Raw genomic sequence first — 19,304 nt, 5'->3', positions numbered from 1 at the left:
AACCTATGCAGCTGCTGCTTTGCAGAGTTTCTGATAGTGCTCAAACATTTGGCAACAGGTGTCTTAGTTCCCTCTATGCGCAATTTAAACAATATAAACCCTTATAATATAAACTTTCTGTGGAGCAGAGTCCACGTTGAGAAATGTTAAGCCATGATACAATTTTTTTTACTGGCTTGGTTTAATATGATTCTGTTTGGAGAAAAATGTGGTACTCTATCTGCAATCTATCTCAAAACAGATAGGCATCATCTGGGGCTGCAGAGCAAGTTCTGACAAACATAGAAACAGAGCGAGTCAAAAGGGGTCTCCCGGGCCATCTAGTCTGACCTCCGGCTCCAGCTGGCTCCACTTACGACATGCCCACCATGCATGTCCAGCCTATCTTTGAACACCCTCACCGATGGGGCCTCAACGACCTCTTGTGAAAGCCCATTCCACACCCTCGGGGTCCTGACTGTCAGGAAGTGCTTCCTGGCATCCTAACTGAACCTTGGTTTTTTGAGTTTTGCTCCATTGGCGCACGTCCTGCCTTCCTCTGCAGGGGAGAACAGGTCTCTACCCATCTCCATGTGACATCCCCTCACATACTTGTATGTCGCCAACATATCCCCTCTGAGTCTCCTCTTCTTCAGGCTGAAGAGACCCAGTTCCCTCAGTCTCGCCTCATACGGCATCCCCTGCAAACCGGCCACCAACCTTGTGGCCCTACGCTGCACTGACCCTAACCTGGCTATATCCTTTCTGTAATGAGGGACCCAAAACCGAGCACAATACTCCAGTTGCGGGTGCACCAGAGCCGTATAGAGTGGTAGTAATACCTCTCTTGATCTAGAAGCCACACTTCTGGCTATGCAACCAAGGGTGACGTTCGCCCTCTTGACCACCGCATCACACTGCTGACTCATGTTTAGCCTGCAGTCAACCAGTACCCCGAGGTCCCTTTCACAAGTGCTGCTCTCCAGCCACTTGTCACCTAACCTGTATTTATGACAGCTATTCCTACATCAGGCATTAATTGTGTGCTCATGCATGCTTGCAGGTTCTTTAAAAGATATTGCAACCCTCCAGTTTCACTTCTTTATCTAACCAGCCCTTTCAGTGAGGTTTGTCACAGTTAGGTAAATGCAACTTTTAACCGTGAAAGAGAAAGAAAGCACAGTTTTCTGTTGTGTATTTGCACTATTCTGCATTTGGTTTTTAGAAACTAGAATAAGAAACAACCGTCTCTTCTACGGTTTCCACACTTCACCATGCTTTATCTGGTTCTCTGAACCTGGCATTGTAGTTTTCACAGTGCTACCACAGAGTACCCTGAGAAAAGTGGGAGCTACAATTCAAGAGTCCTCCAGCCATCTAATCTGGGATTGAATTTCAAGCATGGTGGCTGATGGGAAATGTGATAATAGAGCGGGGAGTCAGCAATGAGGGTGGAAACCACACTAGCATAGAAACCACTTAACTGTCTGTCAGGCATATCCAGGCAAAAAGATGTGCCTGCGAAAACCATGTAAGGTTGCTTGTTGTGTTACGTGAGCCCAGCCATAGTGTAGTGACGAAACCATAAGTAAATGCAACAGATTAACAGTCGATTGACACCCTTGTGAAGAAAAGCTTGTGAGCAGCCATGATCAAGGATCAACTGCAGCAACACTCCATGACAGAAAACTAGGATTCTTTTTCCAGAAAGCAAATGTTCTTCTCTCACCTCATCTTGAGACTTGACCAATGTTCTAAACGTCCGATCTCCACTTTCTCCATCTATCATTTTTTTCCGAATCTAGTCCAGAAAATGAGAAGAATAAAGTATATTCAGACTATTCAAGAAATGTCACTATTTTTGAATAAGATTCCCTGCTCATTTCATGAACTGCATAAAACATTGACACATTGGAAAGATTTATCCAAGTGCCACATTCAAGCAAAATTAAACACTATAAAGGATTCGTATCAAGGAACTGCATCCAACATTAATAATTCTTCTGATGGAAGCAGGTCCATCAGTGGGAAGGGGAGCGGGATAACTCCCTCTCCTGCCCCATAGTCCACTGTGCACCCTCAAACTCTGAGCAGGACACATTTTCAGGCTGCAGAGTCACTGGCATCCTTCAAAGAAAAGGTGACTGGACTTCCAGTAGCATGGTTTGAATTCAAACCAATGATACCACTGACTACTCTCTTAAATACCAAAGGATGCATCAGCCCTGTTGCATCAAAGAACTTCCTAGTTCTCACTTCTTACTGTGCACCAATCCATATGAATCTTTGAGGTGGGTTTCTGACTTGGAATACCTACCCAAGATGTCCTGCCTGGAACCATCATGATTTCTAAAAATATCAGGTGAAAGTCACCTTACTTCAGCCTGAGCCTTATGCTCTTTTACCTGCTGATTTATTTCCATCATAGCTTTTTATTTAACACATTACTATTTTCAATTATTTTTGTTTTTATTATTGTGTATATGTGTATATCAGCTGCTTCCCACTAATTTGTAAGGAAAAGCAACTCTTTTACTCCTGGAATTGATACATGGTTCCCTCTTTGTCTGAGAGGTCTAGGAAATGCATACTTGCTTAGACTAGGGATTTCCTTTGCAATACTTTGCTGGATTCCTTCAACATAACATGATGGAGTGCCCATCCTACGTGGCAATTCTTCATTCTCAGGCCAGTTTGGAGCAGGGAGCAACTGTTATATTGCAACTGATCCAGCAAACTTTCAGCTCAAAGACAGATTTTTCTTTGCTCTGGAAAGTAAATGACTTTTCTAATCATAATGAATAACAGGTACGATGAAGACAATGATTTATCAATGCCATTTACCTCAACTTTAATGTCATTTTCCAGCTCCGCATCCAGAAAATCCAGTGTCACCGGCTCCTGAGATTTGGGATTCTGAAGAAGAAGTTGTCAAAGCAGCAAATAATAAACTTACTTTTTGCTATGTGTCATTCAGAAAAGATTAAATTGCTGAAAATTGTTTGAATGCAATCCTGAAGTTAGTAAGACTCATAAGGCAGGAATGACTTACCTCTTCTGTATTAAATCAGTACAATTTTTTTGTTGTTACTTGTAAGGCAGGAATGACTTACCTCTTCTGTATTAAATCACTACAATTACAATAAAATGTATCCTAGTCATTTAAATTGAATGATAAAAAGTGTGAGACATAATTGAAGAAGAGGTAATTAATTTGTACTAAAAGCTGAGATTGATTCTATTTTGTGGTAATATCTAAAGGCTCTTTCTTTGATCAAAAATATTTGACAAATTATATAGGCAGAAACTAAAGATTAAAAAAACACACGCAAGGCATCATAGATGATCCTGAAGAAAGGGAGACTGGAAGAAAAACAAATGATGTTTCACAGCTTGCCTCCAGAGAGAAGAATCACAGATTACAAATGTTGGACAAAGGAGCTAAAACACTTGATTCTGCAATGAAAAGTATGTATAGGGTAGATAAAAGGAGATCAAAAAAGCAGCGGGAAGCTCAGCTAACTGAAAAATTAAAGAAATTGGCTTAAGTACTCTTAGGTTAAATAAAAATCCAATCTTTAGACAGATACAATTACAAATTGGAGGAAGTCCAACAATTACCAGGCCCCTCATTATCACAAGGCCAGGCTATTATAATGTATCAAACTGTAGTCTAGCAAAGCTTCCTTTTAATGGCTGAGATTAGAACATTCAGCCCAGTCCTCTCCGTTGGAGTGCCGTAATCAAATGACACTGTTAGATCATGGAATCCGGCCTCCTGTAGCATGACTTGCCATGAACAAACAATTGCGCACAATCCTTTTAATCCAATATTTGCCCCATAAAGCTATAAGTGGCTTGGAATCTGGTTCAGGGAACTCACCTTCACCTTAACCACTGTGTATGAAAAGGATGAAATGCAGACAAGACCAATGTCGAGTCAGTATTTGGTCCTGACATTCGGGGGGGCGGGGGGAATGTACAATGTTAACAAAAATCACAAAAGACCCAAGAGGGCCATGGGAAAGCCACTTAAGGAAACAGAAGTCCACAAAAATACTTTTTCAAGGAACTATGGTTTTATTTCAGGCAGTCTGATTTTCAGGATTAATGGATGCTCATCTATCAGCCATGTCTGCATAATGAAGTTTATGCAAAGTTCTTCTTTAAAGGTTCCCCACAGCTATAGAACAATATTACTCTAGTGCATTTCTAAAAGAAAAGCACCACTATTAAGGTCTTTCTGTCTGGATCAGTTTTTAGAGACCAGAATGATGCTGGTATTTCATGAGATTCCTACAACGGGTTTTTTTTTGTGTGTAGATTTTATACTGCTTTACTTTATGTTGCCGCTTAAATCCTCACAAAGAAAAGAAAAGAGAAAAGCAGGCACTGAAATTTGCCTTGGGTGGATTGATTCTTTTATTTTAATGTAAGTGTTATCATAAAATTAATTTAAAATAAAAGTATTGAGATAAAAACGTTTTGCCAACTTGCCAAGACTAACTGTTGTTACATAAAAATTACTTTCATATGGAAAGAATTCTAAGTTGTTCCACCTAGCACAGGAGTGAGCTGACTGTATTTTTAAATTTATTTATTTGATCTCATTCTTGTCAACATGGCTTAAAGATGCAAAAGAAACTTGAGTCACACATGGACTCAGTCACATTACTGGAAGTATGTGTAAGGAAAGGATGTAGCAGTCCAGAGCCTGAAATAGTTGCTAGTCAATGATGGACCAACTGTTAACAGCTAAAAGAAAGTAACAGGTTTATCTAGTTATATTCTTCTGGAGCAAATTCACAGGGTACTACAAAGCATTTTTAATTTTGTTATTCTTTTAATGGCTTCCTTTAAAAAAGAAAGCAGAAGACATTTTGCCTAGGTATGAAAACATTTAAAGAGATTTAAATATTTTTAAAAGACTGAATAAACAGATTTTTCAATTGTATCATAAAAACTATGCATTTAAAACTGCTTAATTTTGATTTCTCCAGAAAAAAGCGGGCACAGGAAAGTTTAGAAAGAAAACAGTCCCACAATTCCCATGCTGGCTGGAAAATGCTGGGAGCTCTAGGACTTTTTTCTAAATAAACATCCATAGGATCCTGCTCCAGATATTTTATTCTCCTGGGCACTAGAATCAATAACTGAAGTTATATAATAATAATAATAATAATAATAATAATAATAATAATAATAATAATAATGACAAACAACTAAAAGATAATAAGGTAACCACTGGTAATAATACATTCAATATTTAACAAAAAAGGCAAATAAAATTTAAATAATAAATGTCTTACATGCAGTGGAATGGAATTAGAAGGATCAAACCCAGGCAGCATGCATGAAGGTACTGCTGTGGCAAATGCAGAATTGCAGTCCGTGTCCCATTCCAGTAAACAAAGCAAGCATACAAAAGGAAATAGAACAATAAAAAGGCCATAATATAATACCAGTAGGTTGGATTCCAGATTTAGTTACGCTCAGAATATGCCCATTGAACTCCATGGACGTTTAGCTATCCAGGACTAAATAAGGCTTCAGTGAGTTCAGTGGATCAACCTGGAGAGTGACTAAAGGTGCAAGTCTTTGCACAGGTAGACAGAGAATTCCCAGCATGCTCCAGTTGGAGCTAGAACAACAGGCTGGAGAATGCCAGGAGCCGTAGGACTTCTTAAACTTTAAACATCCATAGGATTTCACCCTAGATCCAGCCCAACAATTGGAAAAAAGGAAAAGGAAACTTAATGCAAAATGATGGTTTAGTCACAGTGAAGGAGTATGAAAGCTTAGGCAAACAATAAAAACACACAAATGAAAATTGATGCAACAGAAATGCCCAAGATCTTATCCTGAAATTTAAGATGCATTTCCAAAAAACAAAGCAAAACAAGGTATTGCTAGTAAAATATTTAGGTCACAATCCACTGGGAAGCTCTCTTGTATAAGCCCGCTATGTTTCATCTTTTTTAGTATGCAGTTATTGTGCCTTAAATCCTAAATAATGAAGTAAGTTTTACTCAATCTTCTCATCTGAGGTCTTAGGGTGTGTATTATTTATTTCATTTACCATGAATCATTTGCTCTATTGCATACTACTGAAATATATAATAAAGAGAATAATTAGAGATGACAAAGATGGGAAAAAACCTCAACATTCTGATATTAGGTCAACCTACTTCAACCTGTATCATAATGTGGAACCAGAACATTGAATATGTATGTGTGTATGTGTGAACATATATGCATACTCATATATTATTAGTAATGCTTTCAAGACGAGTTCAGTGTATCTCTGATCATTACAGTGTGGATATATGCTTTGTTGTTGCTTGTTGTTTTGTGTTTTGTTTTGTTTCTTCCTTTTTTCCTGCATGTTTTCATGGTTCTACTCTTGTTTGGATTCTCAACAGTTTGTCGCTGGTGTTTGGTTTTGCTGGATGACTGTTAAAATCAAAGAAAGCATATAAATATTAAATGTGGTTTTAAAAAAACAGAACCACCATATGGAAGAATACCATGCTAAGTTTCCATTGATGTCCATGTGGCTTGTACAAGGGAATGTTCCAGTGAATTGTGTCTTTGGGCCCACATCCACCATGGTATGTTTTGCAAGCTTTAATGGTTTCCAGGATCAATGGGGGAAAGCAAATAACAAAAATGGAAGATGAATAAGTCACTAGGTTCTGTACCACATCTGTCAAGTAAATACATAAGACAGCCAGCCATTCATCCTGACTAAAAGATAATCAGGATGGGAGGAGGAGCACTTGCCAAGCTTTAGACTCCATCAACTGTTCCCTTCCCATTTTACTGAGATGCCTTTATAAAGCAGGCCCTCATTGTACACATCCAATCAACTGCAATCATAAGACATGATTATGTAAGGAATGTTATGATGCCATGCAAGCACACAACTAATAATGAAAGGGTGAAACTAAAAGAAAAGCAGCCAAGCCAATTAAATGCATATCGACTTCCTGCATGGCTATGATGAAGACTGGAAGAGCATATTGTTTTAATGGATCTGGTAAAAATGAAGAACAGAAGGAATGGCAAAACTGGTGCAGAAAAATAAAAATTGAATTATTAAATTATTATTACAGTGGGGGGGTAAACTGTGTCAGCTCTACATGTGGTACTGTGTGTGTTGTTTAAGTGTGTCATGCGTGCATGTGTGTATAAAATGAATCTGGAATGAATCTGGAAGCAAGTATCAGTGTCTGTTGATTATGAATGCGTGCAAAAACTGCTTTTCAGTGTATAATGCAATATTTGCCTCAGACAAATACTGCTTCAAGCTATGTGTCATTTTCTGGCTTGCACCCAGAACATCATAAGCTACCAACATCTGCACAAAGCTGTCCGATTGTGGTGCAAACTTCACAATACTATGCAGGGACTTCAGGTTTACCACAAAATAAACCTGGAATGAATAAACGCCCCCCTCCCCCCAGATTCAAAACATCTTGGAAAAAAATGAGAATTGTAGTAAAAGCACACATCTGATTCTCTGTTAATAGCAATGTATCATCACTTGAAGCGACATCTTGCACAAGCATCCACACTAATTTTGCAAGCTTCATGCTTTTAGAAGCTGTTTGATAAGGTAAACAGCCTAGTTAGGTGTATTTCAGGAAGCTCTAAGGTAAGCTTCAGCTCTATGCATCTTTAAAAGACACTAATAGCACCTCCTTCCATAGTTACCTGGATATGGGGTCTCCTTTTTCTAATTTTGGGAATGCCCACACCAATGTGCTAAAGCAACAAAACAGCATTGATTCAAAAATCTCACACCATTATGAGAGTCACATTTTTTTCTGTGGTTATAAGCTAAGAATGTCATATACTCCGAGGAGCTCTTGATGAGAAGCATAACCTTCTAACATACATTTCAATTCTAAACAAATGTACTCCAGAGAGTAAATGTCACTGAAGTGTATACAACGTCAGCTGACATGGTTTCATAGTTGTATGTTCTTTGTCAGCAATGGTGGCAAGTAGTTTGACAAATGTTAAAAAGGGAATGCAGCAGAATGTGAATTCTGCCTGCGCATCTGAATAAGCAGCAGAATGCATCTGCTTCAGGAATAGTTCACTGGAAGTTTCTTGCGTTCAGCTTGGTCCTTTCAAAAAATGAACTGCAGAGAACCAATCACACTCATCCAGTTCATATGATTGCTGGGCAGCCATTGGCACAACTCTATTTATTTAAAGCATTTCTATACCCTTCAATTAGCTAATGCTCTCAGAACAGTTTACAAAACAGTTAGAGGAGTTCCAAGGGAATCAGGAAACCACACCTGAATTACCCACATCCTCTGCTACATTAGGTACATGGTATCAAGGAAAGAAAAGTATTTAGAGGATTTAGAATAAGCATTTTAAAAAACAAACAATAACAAGCAAGCATGTTTGCCCCAATGCAGCTAGCAGAATAGGCAGCCTGGAAGGAAACTCCCATGCACAAACCCATAGCTGGATGGGGACCCATAAGTGCAATTAGGTGATGCGTGTGTGACTGGTTCTGTGATCCAGTACCTAGGGACACGCATGAACTCTATTTTAAAAACTGAAATCCAGTTGGTGGCCTGTTCAACAGAACAGCAAGATTGGATTCAGCCCCCCATACATTCCCACCTTAAATACTCTAAAGTAGGTGATCACCAAGGAAAGAACTCACCTGCCTTCCAAGAGTTCTACCCAGGATTGTCATGAAAGTACAAATGTGCTGATGGCACTCCACACATGTGCATTACTGCATGGCCCCATTGGATGTTGAGTTGAGTTGGGCTTTGTAGCTAATTCAAAGTCAATGCCATGGAACAGTGGCATGGCTCAGAGCCCCCTCTCTGCTGTTTTATTTGTTCATACAGCACTGCATTGGTCTGCATGTCCATTTTAAGACAGTCCACACTGTTGCAAAGCAATTACCAAGAGCTTCATTGAAGTAAGAGGTGGATAGTAGTGTTTAATGGCATCCCCTGAGCTTGGAGGACTGCAAGGTTCCTATAAAAGGGGGTTGAGAGCTAAGGATGGCTCCGTGCTAAATGTTACAAGACCAGTCCACAAATCATTGAAGTACCTGAATTTTTTAGACTTTACCCATTTCATTAGCGTAAAGCACACTGACTTGAATAGACTTGTCAGTGCTTTTAGTACTGAGGTTTTCTGCACTTATTTGAAGTACCATTGAATTCAGGGGGAGGCAGAAAATTACTTTGACTTTGACTCTGACTAAGTGATCCCGATGTACTTCACTAACTATGCATCTACTGGCAGGATCAGGAAAGTAATTTAAAACAAAAACAACAACAAAAGCCTACTGGAGTTTCAACCAGGCACAACAAGAACTGCTGATATGTGGATGACAGCTGAGTGTATAAATCACAGGATTATCACAGTGCTCCTGCTCTGAGCAAGATGTTTTCAAAAAGAAAAGAATTCAGAAGACACTCAGAATAAAACATTCTTGAACATCACCTTCTCAAATATCAGTATGTAGCTACTTTGTTTGACTTCACAGTCAAATTTCTGGCAGAGAAAATAAGAATGTTGGGAGTTAGCAAGTCAGATGACACTGGAGTTACTGACTCCATGGTCAGTTAAGCAAAGAATTGGCGTGTGGATGGGTTGCTTTCTTTGCAGAGTACCTCAGCATAGAAAAGGAGCTCTTATACCAGCCTGACTAGCATGTGTCCCAAAATGACAAACACTCAGAACCATATTTGCTACTCAGTTTGAAGCTTCTGTAAGAAACACATACAAAGAAGGAAATACCACTTAGGTACCCAACACATAAGGCCTGTTTCTCCTCCTCAAAAGAGATTGCCAAAAGAGGCACCATTTGGTTTCAGAATACCCTGCATTTCAGAAAATTCCACTATAATGCTGAGAAATCACTGAAGAAAATATAATCCATTGGACTGTAGTGGGACTACTAGCTTCCAAGGATAGAGTCCTCTTCCTGCCACTGCACAGTCCTTTACCTCCCTAGCTGTATTATTTAAGGCTTAAGTGCCTTGCCCAAAGCAGACACAATTGCAGGAAGCTGTACTTCTTCCACATGGTTTGCTCTGTGGAGACATCCTTGGGAACACTCAAGAGCACTGAGCTATGTTAGCACTGCTTTTCTCTAACAGCAAAGGCCTCAACAAAGGACAGAGCTGAATCAGCTGGAGAGGCAATTCAGGTTCATTCCTTCTCTGCTAGTCTCATTTATTTATTTGATTGATATCCTGTTTTTTTTTTCTAATGCTCTCAAAACGACTTACATAATTCTCCTCCTGCTCTCAATCTTATCTCCACAACAACCTTGTGAGTTAGGTTGGGCTGTGAGTCTGTGACTGGCCCAAAGTCACCCAGTTGGCTCCATGATTGAGTGGGGACTAGAACCCAGATTGCCTGATTCCCAGTCCCATGATCTGAACTGTTACAGCACTCTGGCTCACTTGTCTGGTGACTTCATAGAGCAGGAAAGTTAGATTGCTGTGTAACATTTCATAATAATTGCAAAGAAGGCAGCTGGCAGCACAGCAAGGACAGCATGGTCAGCTTTTAAGTAACAATGACTGACAAGGCTAGTTGTTTTGTAATAGTCGCTGTGTATGGCCAAACATGGCCAATATACCGCAAAATATTGCCATATTATAATTCACTGCATGATGCCCATTGGCCAACTGTTGAAGCCAAAGGCCATTCCTTTACATGGATCCATGACTTTCGACCACATTGCTGCCAAGTGTTCTCTCATTACCTCAGATATGCAGAGCGCTTGACGAACTTTTGGCTTAATGGATACAGGATTTCATGTTAGCTACTTTGGCTGACACAGCTAAACTGCATTGTGGAACATTCCAACCACAGATCCTAAGTTTGTCTGTCTGTTTTATTTCTATACTGCTCAACAGCCAAAGCTACAAGTTGGTGGTGCTACAACTCCTATCCTAGCCAGTATGGGCAAAGGTCAGGGATTAGGATGATTACATCGCATTAATAAACTGCCTTTGTTCCTTTTTGAGGACCCTAAGGTAGTACATTTAATTTTATTCCATTTTTGCAACAACCCTGTGAGGTAGGGTGGGCTTAGAGTCTCTGAAGTTGCCCAGCGAGCTTCTTGGTGAGTGGGGACTAGAACCTGGACTTCCTGCGCCACACTGACCCAGCAATATCTGGTGACCTAAGTTGGGAAACAGCCTCTAATTAAAGGGTTTGGTTGCAGTTACTATATAAGTAATCTGATCTATACCTAACCTAAGGACTGTGCCTTCCTAGAGTAGACCCTTTCAAATGAAGGGGACCAAGTTAGACTCACACTGGTTACTTGCTTAAGTTTTAAACCAGGCATGTCTCAAGCTGTAATTGTATGATTTCTTCTTTCCACGTAAGAAATGACTGCCAAATAAGATGCTTGGGTTTTGGATGCCTGCTCTAATTTTGCTTACAGGAAAGAAAAGACCAAGTTAAGCCACCATTACTAGTGCTGGGACAGTGCCCAGCTGATTTACACCTGCTTCAGATGTCACCTTGCAGCTCAGCCGGTCCTATGAACATTCAACTATGGAATAGAAGCAGCACTGGATGCCAACATTCATGGTGGGACTTGAATGATAAGTATTACTGCTAATACAAAACAGTCCAATCTTTTTAGGCACTCAGAATATTCTTGCCATGAGATGTGACAATGAACTGTAATGCAGGTGCAACTGCAAAAGATAAGTGGCCTGCATCATTAAAGTCAGTCATGGCCATTCATTAATTATTTGTCTTCTACAAAAACAACAAAGAATTCACCACAAAGCATTGATCAAACAGAAACTGGCTAAGGAATTATCTTCAGTCCTATCACAAATTTAATTATCCTATCCATTCAGCTGAAACAAGCACCAGCATTTGCATTGGCTCTCATACTGAACACAGGCAGCTTGGTTTCATGCTTATCAGATGAAAAGCAAAATGGGGCCACCCAAAACTAAGCTGTGGTTTCTCTACACCAAGGAACTGCCAAGATGTGGGAAAGGATATTAGTTTGCAGCACCAACCCATAAAATTCTGCTGTTTGTAGCAGTGACCAAGCAGTCTCTTTTCCCCACTGGGAGGCTAAGCCCCAGCTCTACTTAACAGAGAGATAAAATCTATATATTGTCGTGAGCAGGCCTCTCCTCTTCACAGTCTCAGACAAAACTTTGGAACCCCAGTCCAATGAAAGTAGTGCTCCCCTTGAGATACAGGAGAAGCCTCTGTCCCTGTCCAGAGTTGAATCCAAGCTAAAGAATCTCCTCCTTCCCTCCCTTTTGGGGACTCTTCTGACTCTGCTGCTTGGGGGCTGGATGGCAGGAACAGCGTGAGGCACGTCTTCACTGGTGTGATCACTGTGCTTGCTGCCCCAGGCAGGGTCCAGGAACTCCTTCTGCACTGCCCCTCTACTAGCTCTGAAACGTGTCCCTCCTTTCCCAAGGTGTGCTGGTTTTCACACTCACGCTCACCTGAACTTCTTCACTAGGTAGGCTGGAAGCTGTCAAGTCACCTCAGCCCCTCCATCTCCTCCTCAAAATCAGATGATTCTAGCTGAGCAGACATGAAGAGCTGGGACCCCTCTCTGTATATATTAGATATAGTCTGAGAGAGATTGTAAGTACAGATCTAGTGTGACTGCACCATTTAGACACTAATTGCTTCCCTCACATAATATCCCCGGCTGCTTCATGGTGTTACCATAAGACCTCACTGGAACCTGCTATATGTCAGGACTTGCCCTATTCGTTAAAAAACAAAAACAAACAGACAAACAAAATGAATAGAGAAAAACAAAACAAAGGCTCAGTAACTGCCAGGAGCTATGGAGGTTGAAGTTCTCCATAGATGGGGTGAAGAAGATGAAGGGAAGAAGAAATTAACCTGTTGGAACTTCTGACAGCTTCCGCTGTCTGGAGGAGATATTACAGTCAAATGCATGTGCTCAGTGAGAAGAAAGAAAGGTGAGAAGGAAAAGGGATTTTTTGGTTACAATCCAGGTGCTAGAATTTTTGCTCTTTGTTATCTTCCTCCAATTTCAACATGAAGTGCTTAGGTTTGGGTCTGGTTTAAGTTTCAGTGTTATATAACAGTGTCTATAGTATTATAGAAGATAAAAGTAGTTCATAAAGAAAACCAAAAATCATATTTCAAAAATTAAAAGAAAGAGAGAAATGATAGAATGGATGAAGATGAAAACATTCTGCCTCTAAAGAAAAGAAGAAAATAATAAGATGCTGGCATAAAACTGTAAATAAGTTGTATGCCTTCAGAGAACAGCATTTATATTAAATGTTAGCAAATAAATGGTAGAAACCTGTGTAGTGAAGGATTAAATATATTAATGCAAATGCCAAAACAGAAATTCTGTGAGGGGGAAATAAATTGACAGCATCGAGCAATTTAGGAAATGTATCAAATAAACTTAGTGAAAGAAAATACCATCTCCCTACCCCTGACTTTATACATGAACTAAGTCAGAAGAGAGGGAAACAGTATTCAGGTTTAGTTACCTGAAACTCCTAACAGTTGAATAATGTTTTTGTAAAACTGGAATTGTGCGAATAGATTTTGTACATGTTTCTCAAGAAGATTAGACAGATATTGACTCAGTTTACACAAATGTGTACGGTTAACAACCATGGATTATTGATACGAGTGCCTGACTGCTCTCCCACTTCAGCTGTGCTACACAACCCAGAAATGCCCCATCATGACCTGCTATCCTGGAACTCTGGACTGTTTCTCCTTCCACAGCCCAATGTTCCAGATTCACATGTCACTATAAACAGGAAGGGGCGGGATCCCTGGATTGTTTAACCCAAATGTAAGGCTGTGACTGGGTGGGAATCAGTGTGCTCCTTCATTCCCAACCACCTGTAAACGATCAATGGTTAACAAGCTATGGGTTGTTTAATTGTTCAGTTTGGTTGTTTGACCAACTAAGGAAAATACAAACAATGCAGAACTTGCATGCAGGATGCTGAAAAGAAGCAAGGAAACAGACTATATAAAGGGATTGTTGGTTCACAAACTAAAGGTGAACAAACAGCTGTAAAAAGTTTTCTAGGTATCTGAGGATGAACAAATGTGGGGAAATGTCCCACTTATGCATTTCATAGGAGATGGGAGAAGGGGAACTCTAGTACTGTTGAAGAATGTCAGGGAATAATGCAGTCAGGAAAAACAGTCCTTGCAGGGCATTATTGTGGTTGTGGGCAACTGATATTGCTTTGTCCCAAGGGGGACAATGGGGGAAGCGGCAGCTGGAGGCCCTAGTGCTGCCTGCAGTGGCACCAAACACTATTTGGAAAGAAAGAGAGTGAGTGAAAGACCAAAAGCCACCGCTGCTTTTACCAGAAAACCTCCCAGCTCCCCAGCATAGCGAGCTTTTCTTCTGCCTCCCTCCTTCACAACCAAAATGCGCCCACAAATATGCTGCTATCCAATGGAATGGGAAGATGAACTGTAGAAATTTCATTCCAGCTCTTAAATATGCCATTTAAAGAGGGAGGTAAAATATTTTTAAGGTGGCAAAAAAGAAGTTATTCTCATAACCAAAAATGGAACAAAGGCTGTAGTAAAGGGGAAGGTGTAGGGAGGGAATAATTTAACTTTATTTCAAGTTAAAACGTCAGATATTAATACCAGTTATCAGCATCGTGACATAAAGATGTGGGGTGGGGGGAAGTAAACTGAAGGAAAAATTTCAAACATATATGGAAGAGGAAAAATGGAATTGTGCAGTCATGCAGACAGGAAAGGCAGATAAAAGCAGGTTGCTTACCTGTAACTGATGTTCTTCGAGTGGCCATCTGTGCATTCAAACATATGGGTTGCTGCGCCTGTGCAGTGCCTAGGCCGGAAGATTAGAAAGCTAACAGTTTTTGGCGGGAAAACTCCGCTCCCCTCCCCCTTCATGGTATAAATAGAGTGGAGTGTCCACCATTTTACTCAGTCTTGAAGACCGCACGTTCGCCCTCTAGAGGTTAAGAATAAAAGTAATGAGAAAACACAATTATATCCGAACGGTACGGATGTGAATTATAGTACGGTACCGAGAACAATATCTAGTCACCGATATAACCCAATGGTACTGATGCAATTTATAGTACGGTACCGAGAAAAACGAGATCCACTCACTGACACCGAGTGGGGCCAGTGGGTGGGTTGTGTGAATGCACAGATGGCCACTCGAAGAACATCAGTTATAGGTAAGCAACCTGCTTTTCTTCGTCGTGGCCTCTGTGCATCACACATATGGGTGATTCGCAAGCTTACCACAGTCGGAGGAGGGAGGTGTCGTCAGCGAAGAACGGATGAGAGAACAGCTCTACCAAAAGAGCAGTCTTGTCTGGCACGTACATCAAGCCGATAGTGCTTGGCGAAAGTACATGGACCAGCCCAGATCGCAGCTCTGCAGATGTCTTGCACCGAAACCCCTGCGGCAAAAGCGGACGAGGTCACTACTGCTCGTGTAGAGTGGCCACTTGGAAAGACAGATAAGTCTATTTTCAATAGCTGATAAGCCAGGACAATAGTCTGGATGATCCAATTAGAGAGTCTCTGAGATGATATCGGTGATCCCTTTTCACGCTCGGAGTATTTAACAAAAAGTCTATTAGTAGTACAAAAAGATTCAGTGTGGGATCTGTAAAAGGCCAAGCAATGGCGAACATCAAGCGTGTGTAGAGCACGTTCTATCGGGGTCAATGGCGATGGAAAGAATGCTGGCAGAATGATGTCCTGATTCAGGTGGAACGGTGTGGCCACCTTGGGTAAAAAGGAGAAAGGACGACTTTTTCCTTATGGAAGTTCAGAAATGGAGGGTCTATGCAGAGAGGACAAATTTCGCTAGCTCTCCGTGCTGATGTAGCTGCTATGAGAAAGGCAGTTTTCCATGACACCAGGCGTAAGTCCACAGTTGCTAAAGGCTCAAACGGTGGTTTGGTAAGCGCTTGGAGCACTACGGAAAGACTCCACGTTGGCATGGCAGGGCGAATAGATGGATGTAAATTTTGTAGTCCCTTACTGGAACGCCGAACCAGCGGTTGAGAGAAGACTGATAATCCGTGGATAGTGCCACGATAATGGGATATAGCGGCTGCATAAACTTTGATGGATGATGGTTTAAGTCCCTCATGATGCAAATGCAAGAGAAATTGTAAGATATTGGTGACTGAAGCCGTTCCAGGGGAAAAGGAATGGCACTCTGCAAAAGAGGAGAATCTTCTCCATTTAGCCGTATAGGAACGATGAGTGGACTGTCTCAATGCAGATTTGAGAATCGCCTGAATTTCTCTGTCCGTAGGCATCGGTACCGTGGCAGTTGCTGTCGAATCCGAAGTCGGGGTCTGTTGAGTAAGGTCACCCATAGGGTGAGGTGTCCCCGGTACCGACTCAGTGGCATGAATCAGGTGATCCGCCATGCCATCAGCTTCAGAGAGAGAATATCTGGATGACGGATTGCTCCTCCTTGTTGTGTTAACACATGCGGAAGAGTTGGTAGATGAAGGAACGTTCTTCTGGACAGCAGCAAAAGAGTGGCAAACCATGGTTGTCTCAGCCACCACGGAGTCACTAGTATCCCCGTGGCATTGTCCTGGGCTATTTTTGCAACCACTCTTGTCAGGAGTGGGATCGGAAGAAACGCATAAAAAGTCATGTTGCTCCAAGGGACCATAAGAGCGTCCCCCATTGATCCCAGCCCGACGCCCGCTCTGGAATAGTATAGGGTACACAGGCTGTTCTCTCGAGTGGTGAACAGGTCCACGTCCGGATAACCCCACAAGTGGAAGAGTTTCTCGCAAATTTGTTTGTCCAGCTCCCATTTGTGGATTGTTGACATCTGTCTACTTAATGTATCCGCTTCAACGTTGTCGGTTCCAGCCAGATGAACTGCCATAAGCACAATGTTCCTCGGTATGCACCAGTCCCAAATGTCCATTAATAGGCATGCTAAGGCTGGGGATTTTGTGCCCCCCTGCTTGTTGATGTAGAAAACTGCCGCTATGTTGTCTGATGCAATTTGGACAACTTGACGGCATAACACAGTCTCGAAAGCCTTGAGGGCGTTGAAAATCGCCAGAAGTTCCAGAAAGTTGATGTTTCCTCACCTCTCGTTGGTTCCAAGTACCTTGCATCGAAGTCCCAAACATGCCGCACCCCATCCAAGGAGGGATGCATCAGTGTACAGAGTTGTCGTTGGCCGAGGTGGTCGAAATGGGGCGCCGATCGACAGGTTGTCTGTGATGGTCCACCACGTTAAAGTGTGAAGGATTGCAGATGGAATCTGAATCGGCTTGGTGGTAGGATCTTGTTGAGGTTGAAAAGCAGTGTTGAAAAACAGTTGTATGGGTCGCATACATAGTCTGGCATACGGGACAATGGCAATTGCAGCAGCCATATGCCCCAGTAATCTCTGAACGGATAAGGCTGGGACCGTTCTGTGTAGCTGAATCCGATGAATATGGCTGCATAAGGCATTCTGACGTTCCGGTGGGAGGAAGGCTTTTTCCTGCGTCGAATCAAGTCGTGCCTCGATGAAATCGATGACCTGCGTGGGAATAAGGGACGATTTGTTGCGGTTAATGCAGAGGCCGAGAGCATCGAGTAGAGTGCAGGTCATTTGTATATCAGACAGGAGAGCTTGCTCGGATTGCGAGACGATTAGCCAGTTGTCTAAGTATGGGTATATCTGTATTCCCCATGTCCTCAAATGTGCGCATACTGGCGCCATACACTTCGTAAAGACTCGAGGGGCTGTGGCCAAGCCAAAAGGTAGGACGTTAAACTCGAACAGGTCAGATCCGACAGTAAAATGTAGAAAGCATCTGTGTGAAGGATGGATGGAAATATGAAAATAAGCATCCTTTAAATCCAGTGAGGCAAACCAATCCTCTCTTTTCAATAATGGAAGGATATTTTGCAAAGTGGTCATCCGGAACTTCCTTGGTTTAATGTACTTATTAAGAGTTCGTAAGTCCAGGATCGGACAAAGACCACCGTCCCTTTTCGGGACTGTAAAATATCTGGAATAGCATCCATGCAATCCTTCCAAGCAGGACAATTGTCAAATCGCTCCCTTGAGAAGTAGCTGAGAGACCTCATCGCGTAGCACCAATGAAGATGTGAAGCGGATCGGGCTCGAAGTAGGGGTAACATCGAATTCTATCCTATATCCAAACTGGATGATAGATAACACCCACCTATCAGATGCAATGGACTCCCAAATGGGGAGCCGGCCCTGGAGCCGGTTCCCAAAAGGGAGAAGGGAAGGTGGTGTTGGGAAAGAGAGGATGGTTCGTCCAAGCCATCAACGTGGGCATTTATCGGTATCGAATCGCCGACGGCCTTGGGAAAAACGTTGTTGTGTTTGCTGCCATTGTTGATATTGCTGGCGAGGGTAGTTTTGCTGGCGCAGATAGTATGGTTGGTTCCGGTAGGAAGACCGAGGCCACTGCCACTTACGTTTTTGCGGGAGCTCCATGTGGCGTGCAGTTAGGCATGATTCGTGAATCGCCTTTAATTTGCGGTCGGTCTTCTGGTGGAACAGACCGGTACCGTCAAATGGCATTTCTCTGATTCTGCGCTTCATCTCATTGGGGAAATTACAATTGCGCAGTCATGCATGTCGGCGTAACAAGATGGCATTGACGAGGGCCCTTGAATCGGTGTCTACATGATGACGAGCGGTAGACAGCTGTTGCACCGCCACCTGCATTGCCTCCTTAATGAAAACCCTGGCAAGGTCCGCTTGGTGGTCTGGAAGGGAGGAAGCAATGTTATCCAGCTTCTGCATGGTAAAGTACTGGTAACGTGCCAGTGTCGCTTCGTAGTTCAATATGCGCACGCCGAGTCCAGAGGCCGCATAGACTCGGCGCGCAAGCATATCAATTTTCCTCCCTTCCTTGTCCCGAGGAGCGGTATGTCCCCTGGACTCCCTGCCCTGGGAGGATTCAACCACAAGAGAGTTCGGTTTCGGGTGACAGAGCAGGAAGGGAATGTCATCGTCACGAACACTATACATGGCCTCATATCTGCGGGAGATAGCTTGTGGTTGGGCCAGTTGGTCCCAGGGCTGGACCATAGCCTGGCGGAGTGTAGTTATAAGCGGCAGAGCTATGGATGCGGACTGCTCTCCCCGAACGACATCATAAAACCGATCTGTGGAGGGGCCTGGCTGTTGATGAGCTTCGATTTCAAGCAAACGAACTAAGTGGGACATGAGCTCTGTGAAAGAGACATGCGGTTTGTCGGGTGAAGCAGGCCCTTGGTATTAGGGGATGTGGAGTCGACCTCCG

General features: G+C 42.3%; 1 protein-coding gene across 6 annotated transcripts in view; it reads right to left on the bottom strand.

Annotated features, from left to right (window-relative positions):
* CACNA2D1 (calcium voltage-gated channel auxiliary subunit alpha2delta 1) overlaps positions 1-19,304 on the bottom strand; it is a 452,873-nt gene that overhangs the window by 48,821 nt on the left and 384,748 nt on the right. For 4 of the 6 annotated variants that reach the window (XM_044423417.1, XM_044423419.1, XM_044423424.1 and 1 more), the window contains 4 exons: positions 7,696-7,746; positions 5,289-5,381; positions 2,824-2,895; positions 1,709-1,780 (listed from right to left, as the gene is read on the bottom strand). In XM_044423417.1, the coding sequence (XP_044279352.1) occupies positions 1,709-1,780; positions 2,824-2,895; positions 5,289-5,381; positions 7,696-7,746 (288 nt within the window). The remainder of the gene's footprint in view (positions 1-1,708; positions 1,781-2,823; positions 2,896-5,288; positions 5,382-7,695; positions 7,747-19,304) is intronic. The other 2 variants (XM_044423420.1, XM_044423423.1) reach the window with 1 other exon arrangement.

The sequence above is a fragment of the Varanus komodoensis genome, unplaced genomic scaffold (genome assembly GCF_004798865.1).
Source record: "Varanus komodoensis strain SLA01 unplaced genomic scaffold, ASM479886v1 scaffold13_3, whole genome shotgun sequence".
Classification (NCBI taxonomy): domain Eukaryota; kingdom Metazoa; phylum Chordata; class Lepidosauria; order Squamata; family Varanidae; genus Varanus; species Varanus komodoensis.
The sequence above is the reverse complement of the archived record's forward strand: the minus strand, read 5'-3'. Positions and strand labels throughout refer to the sequence as shown.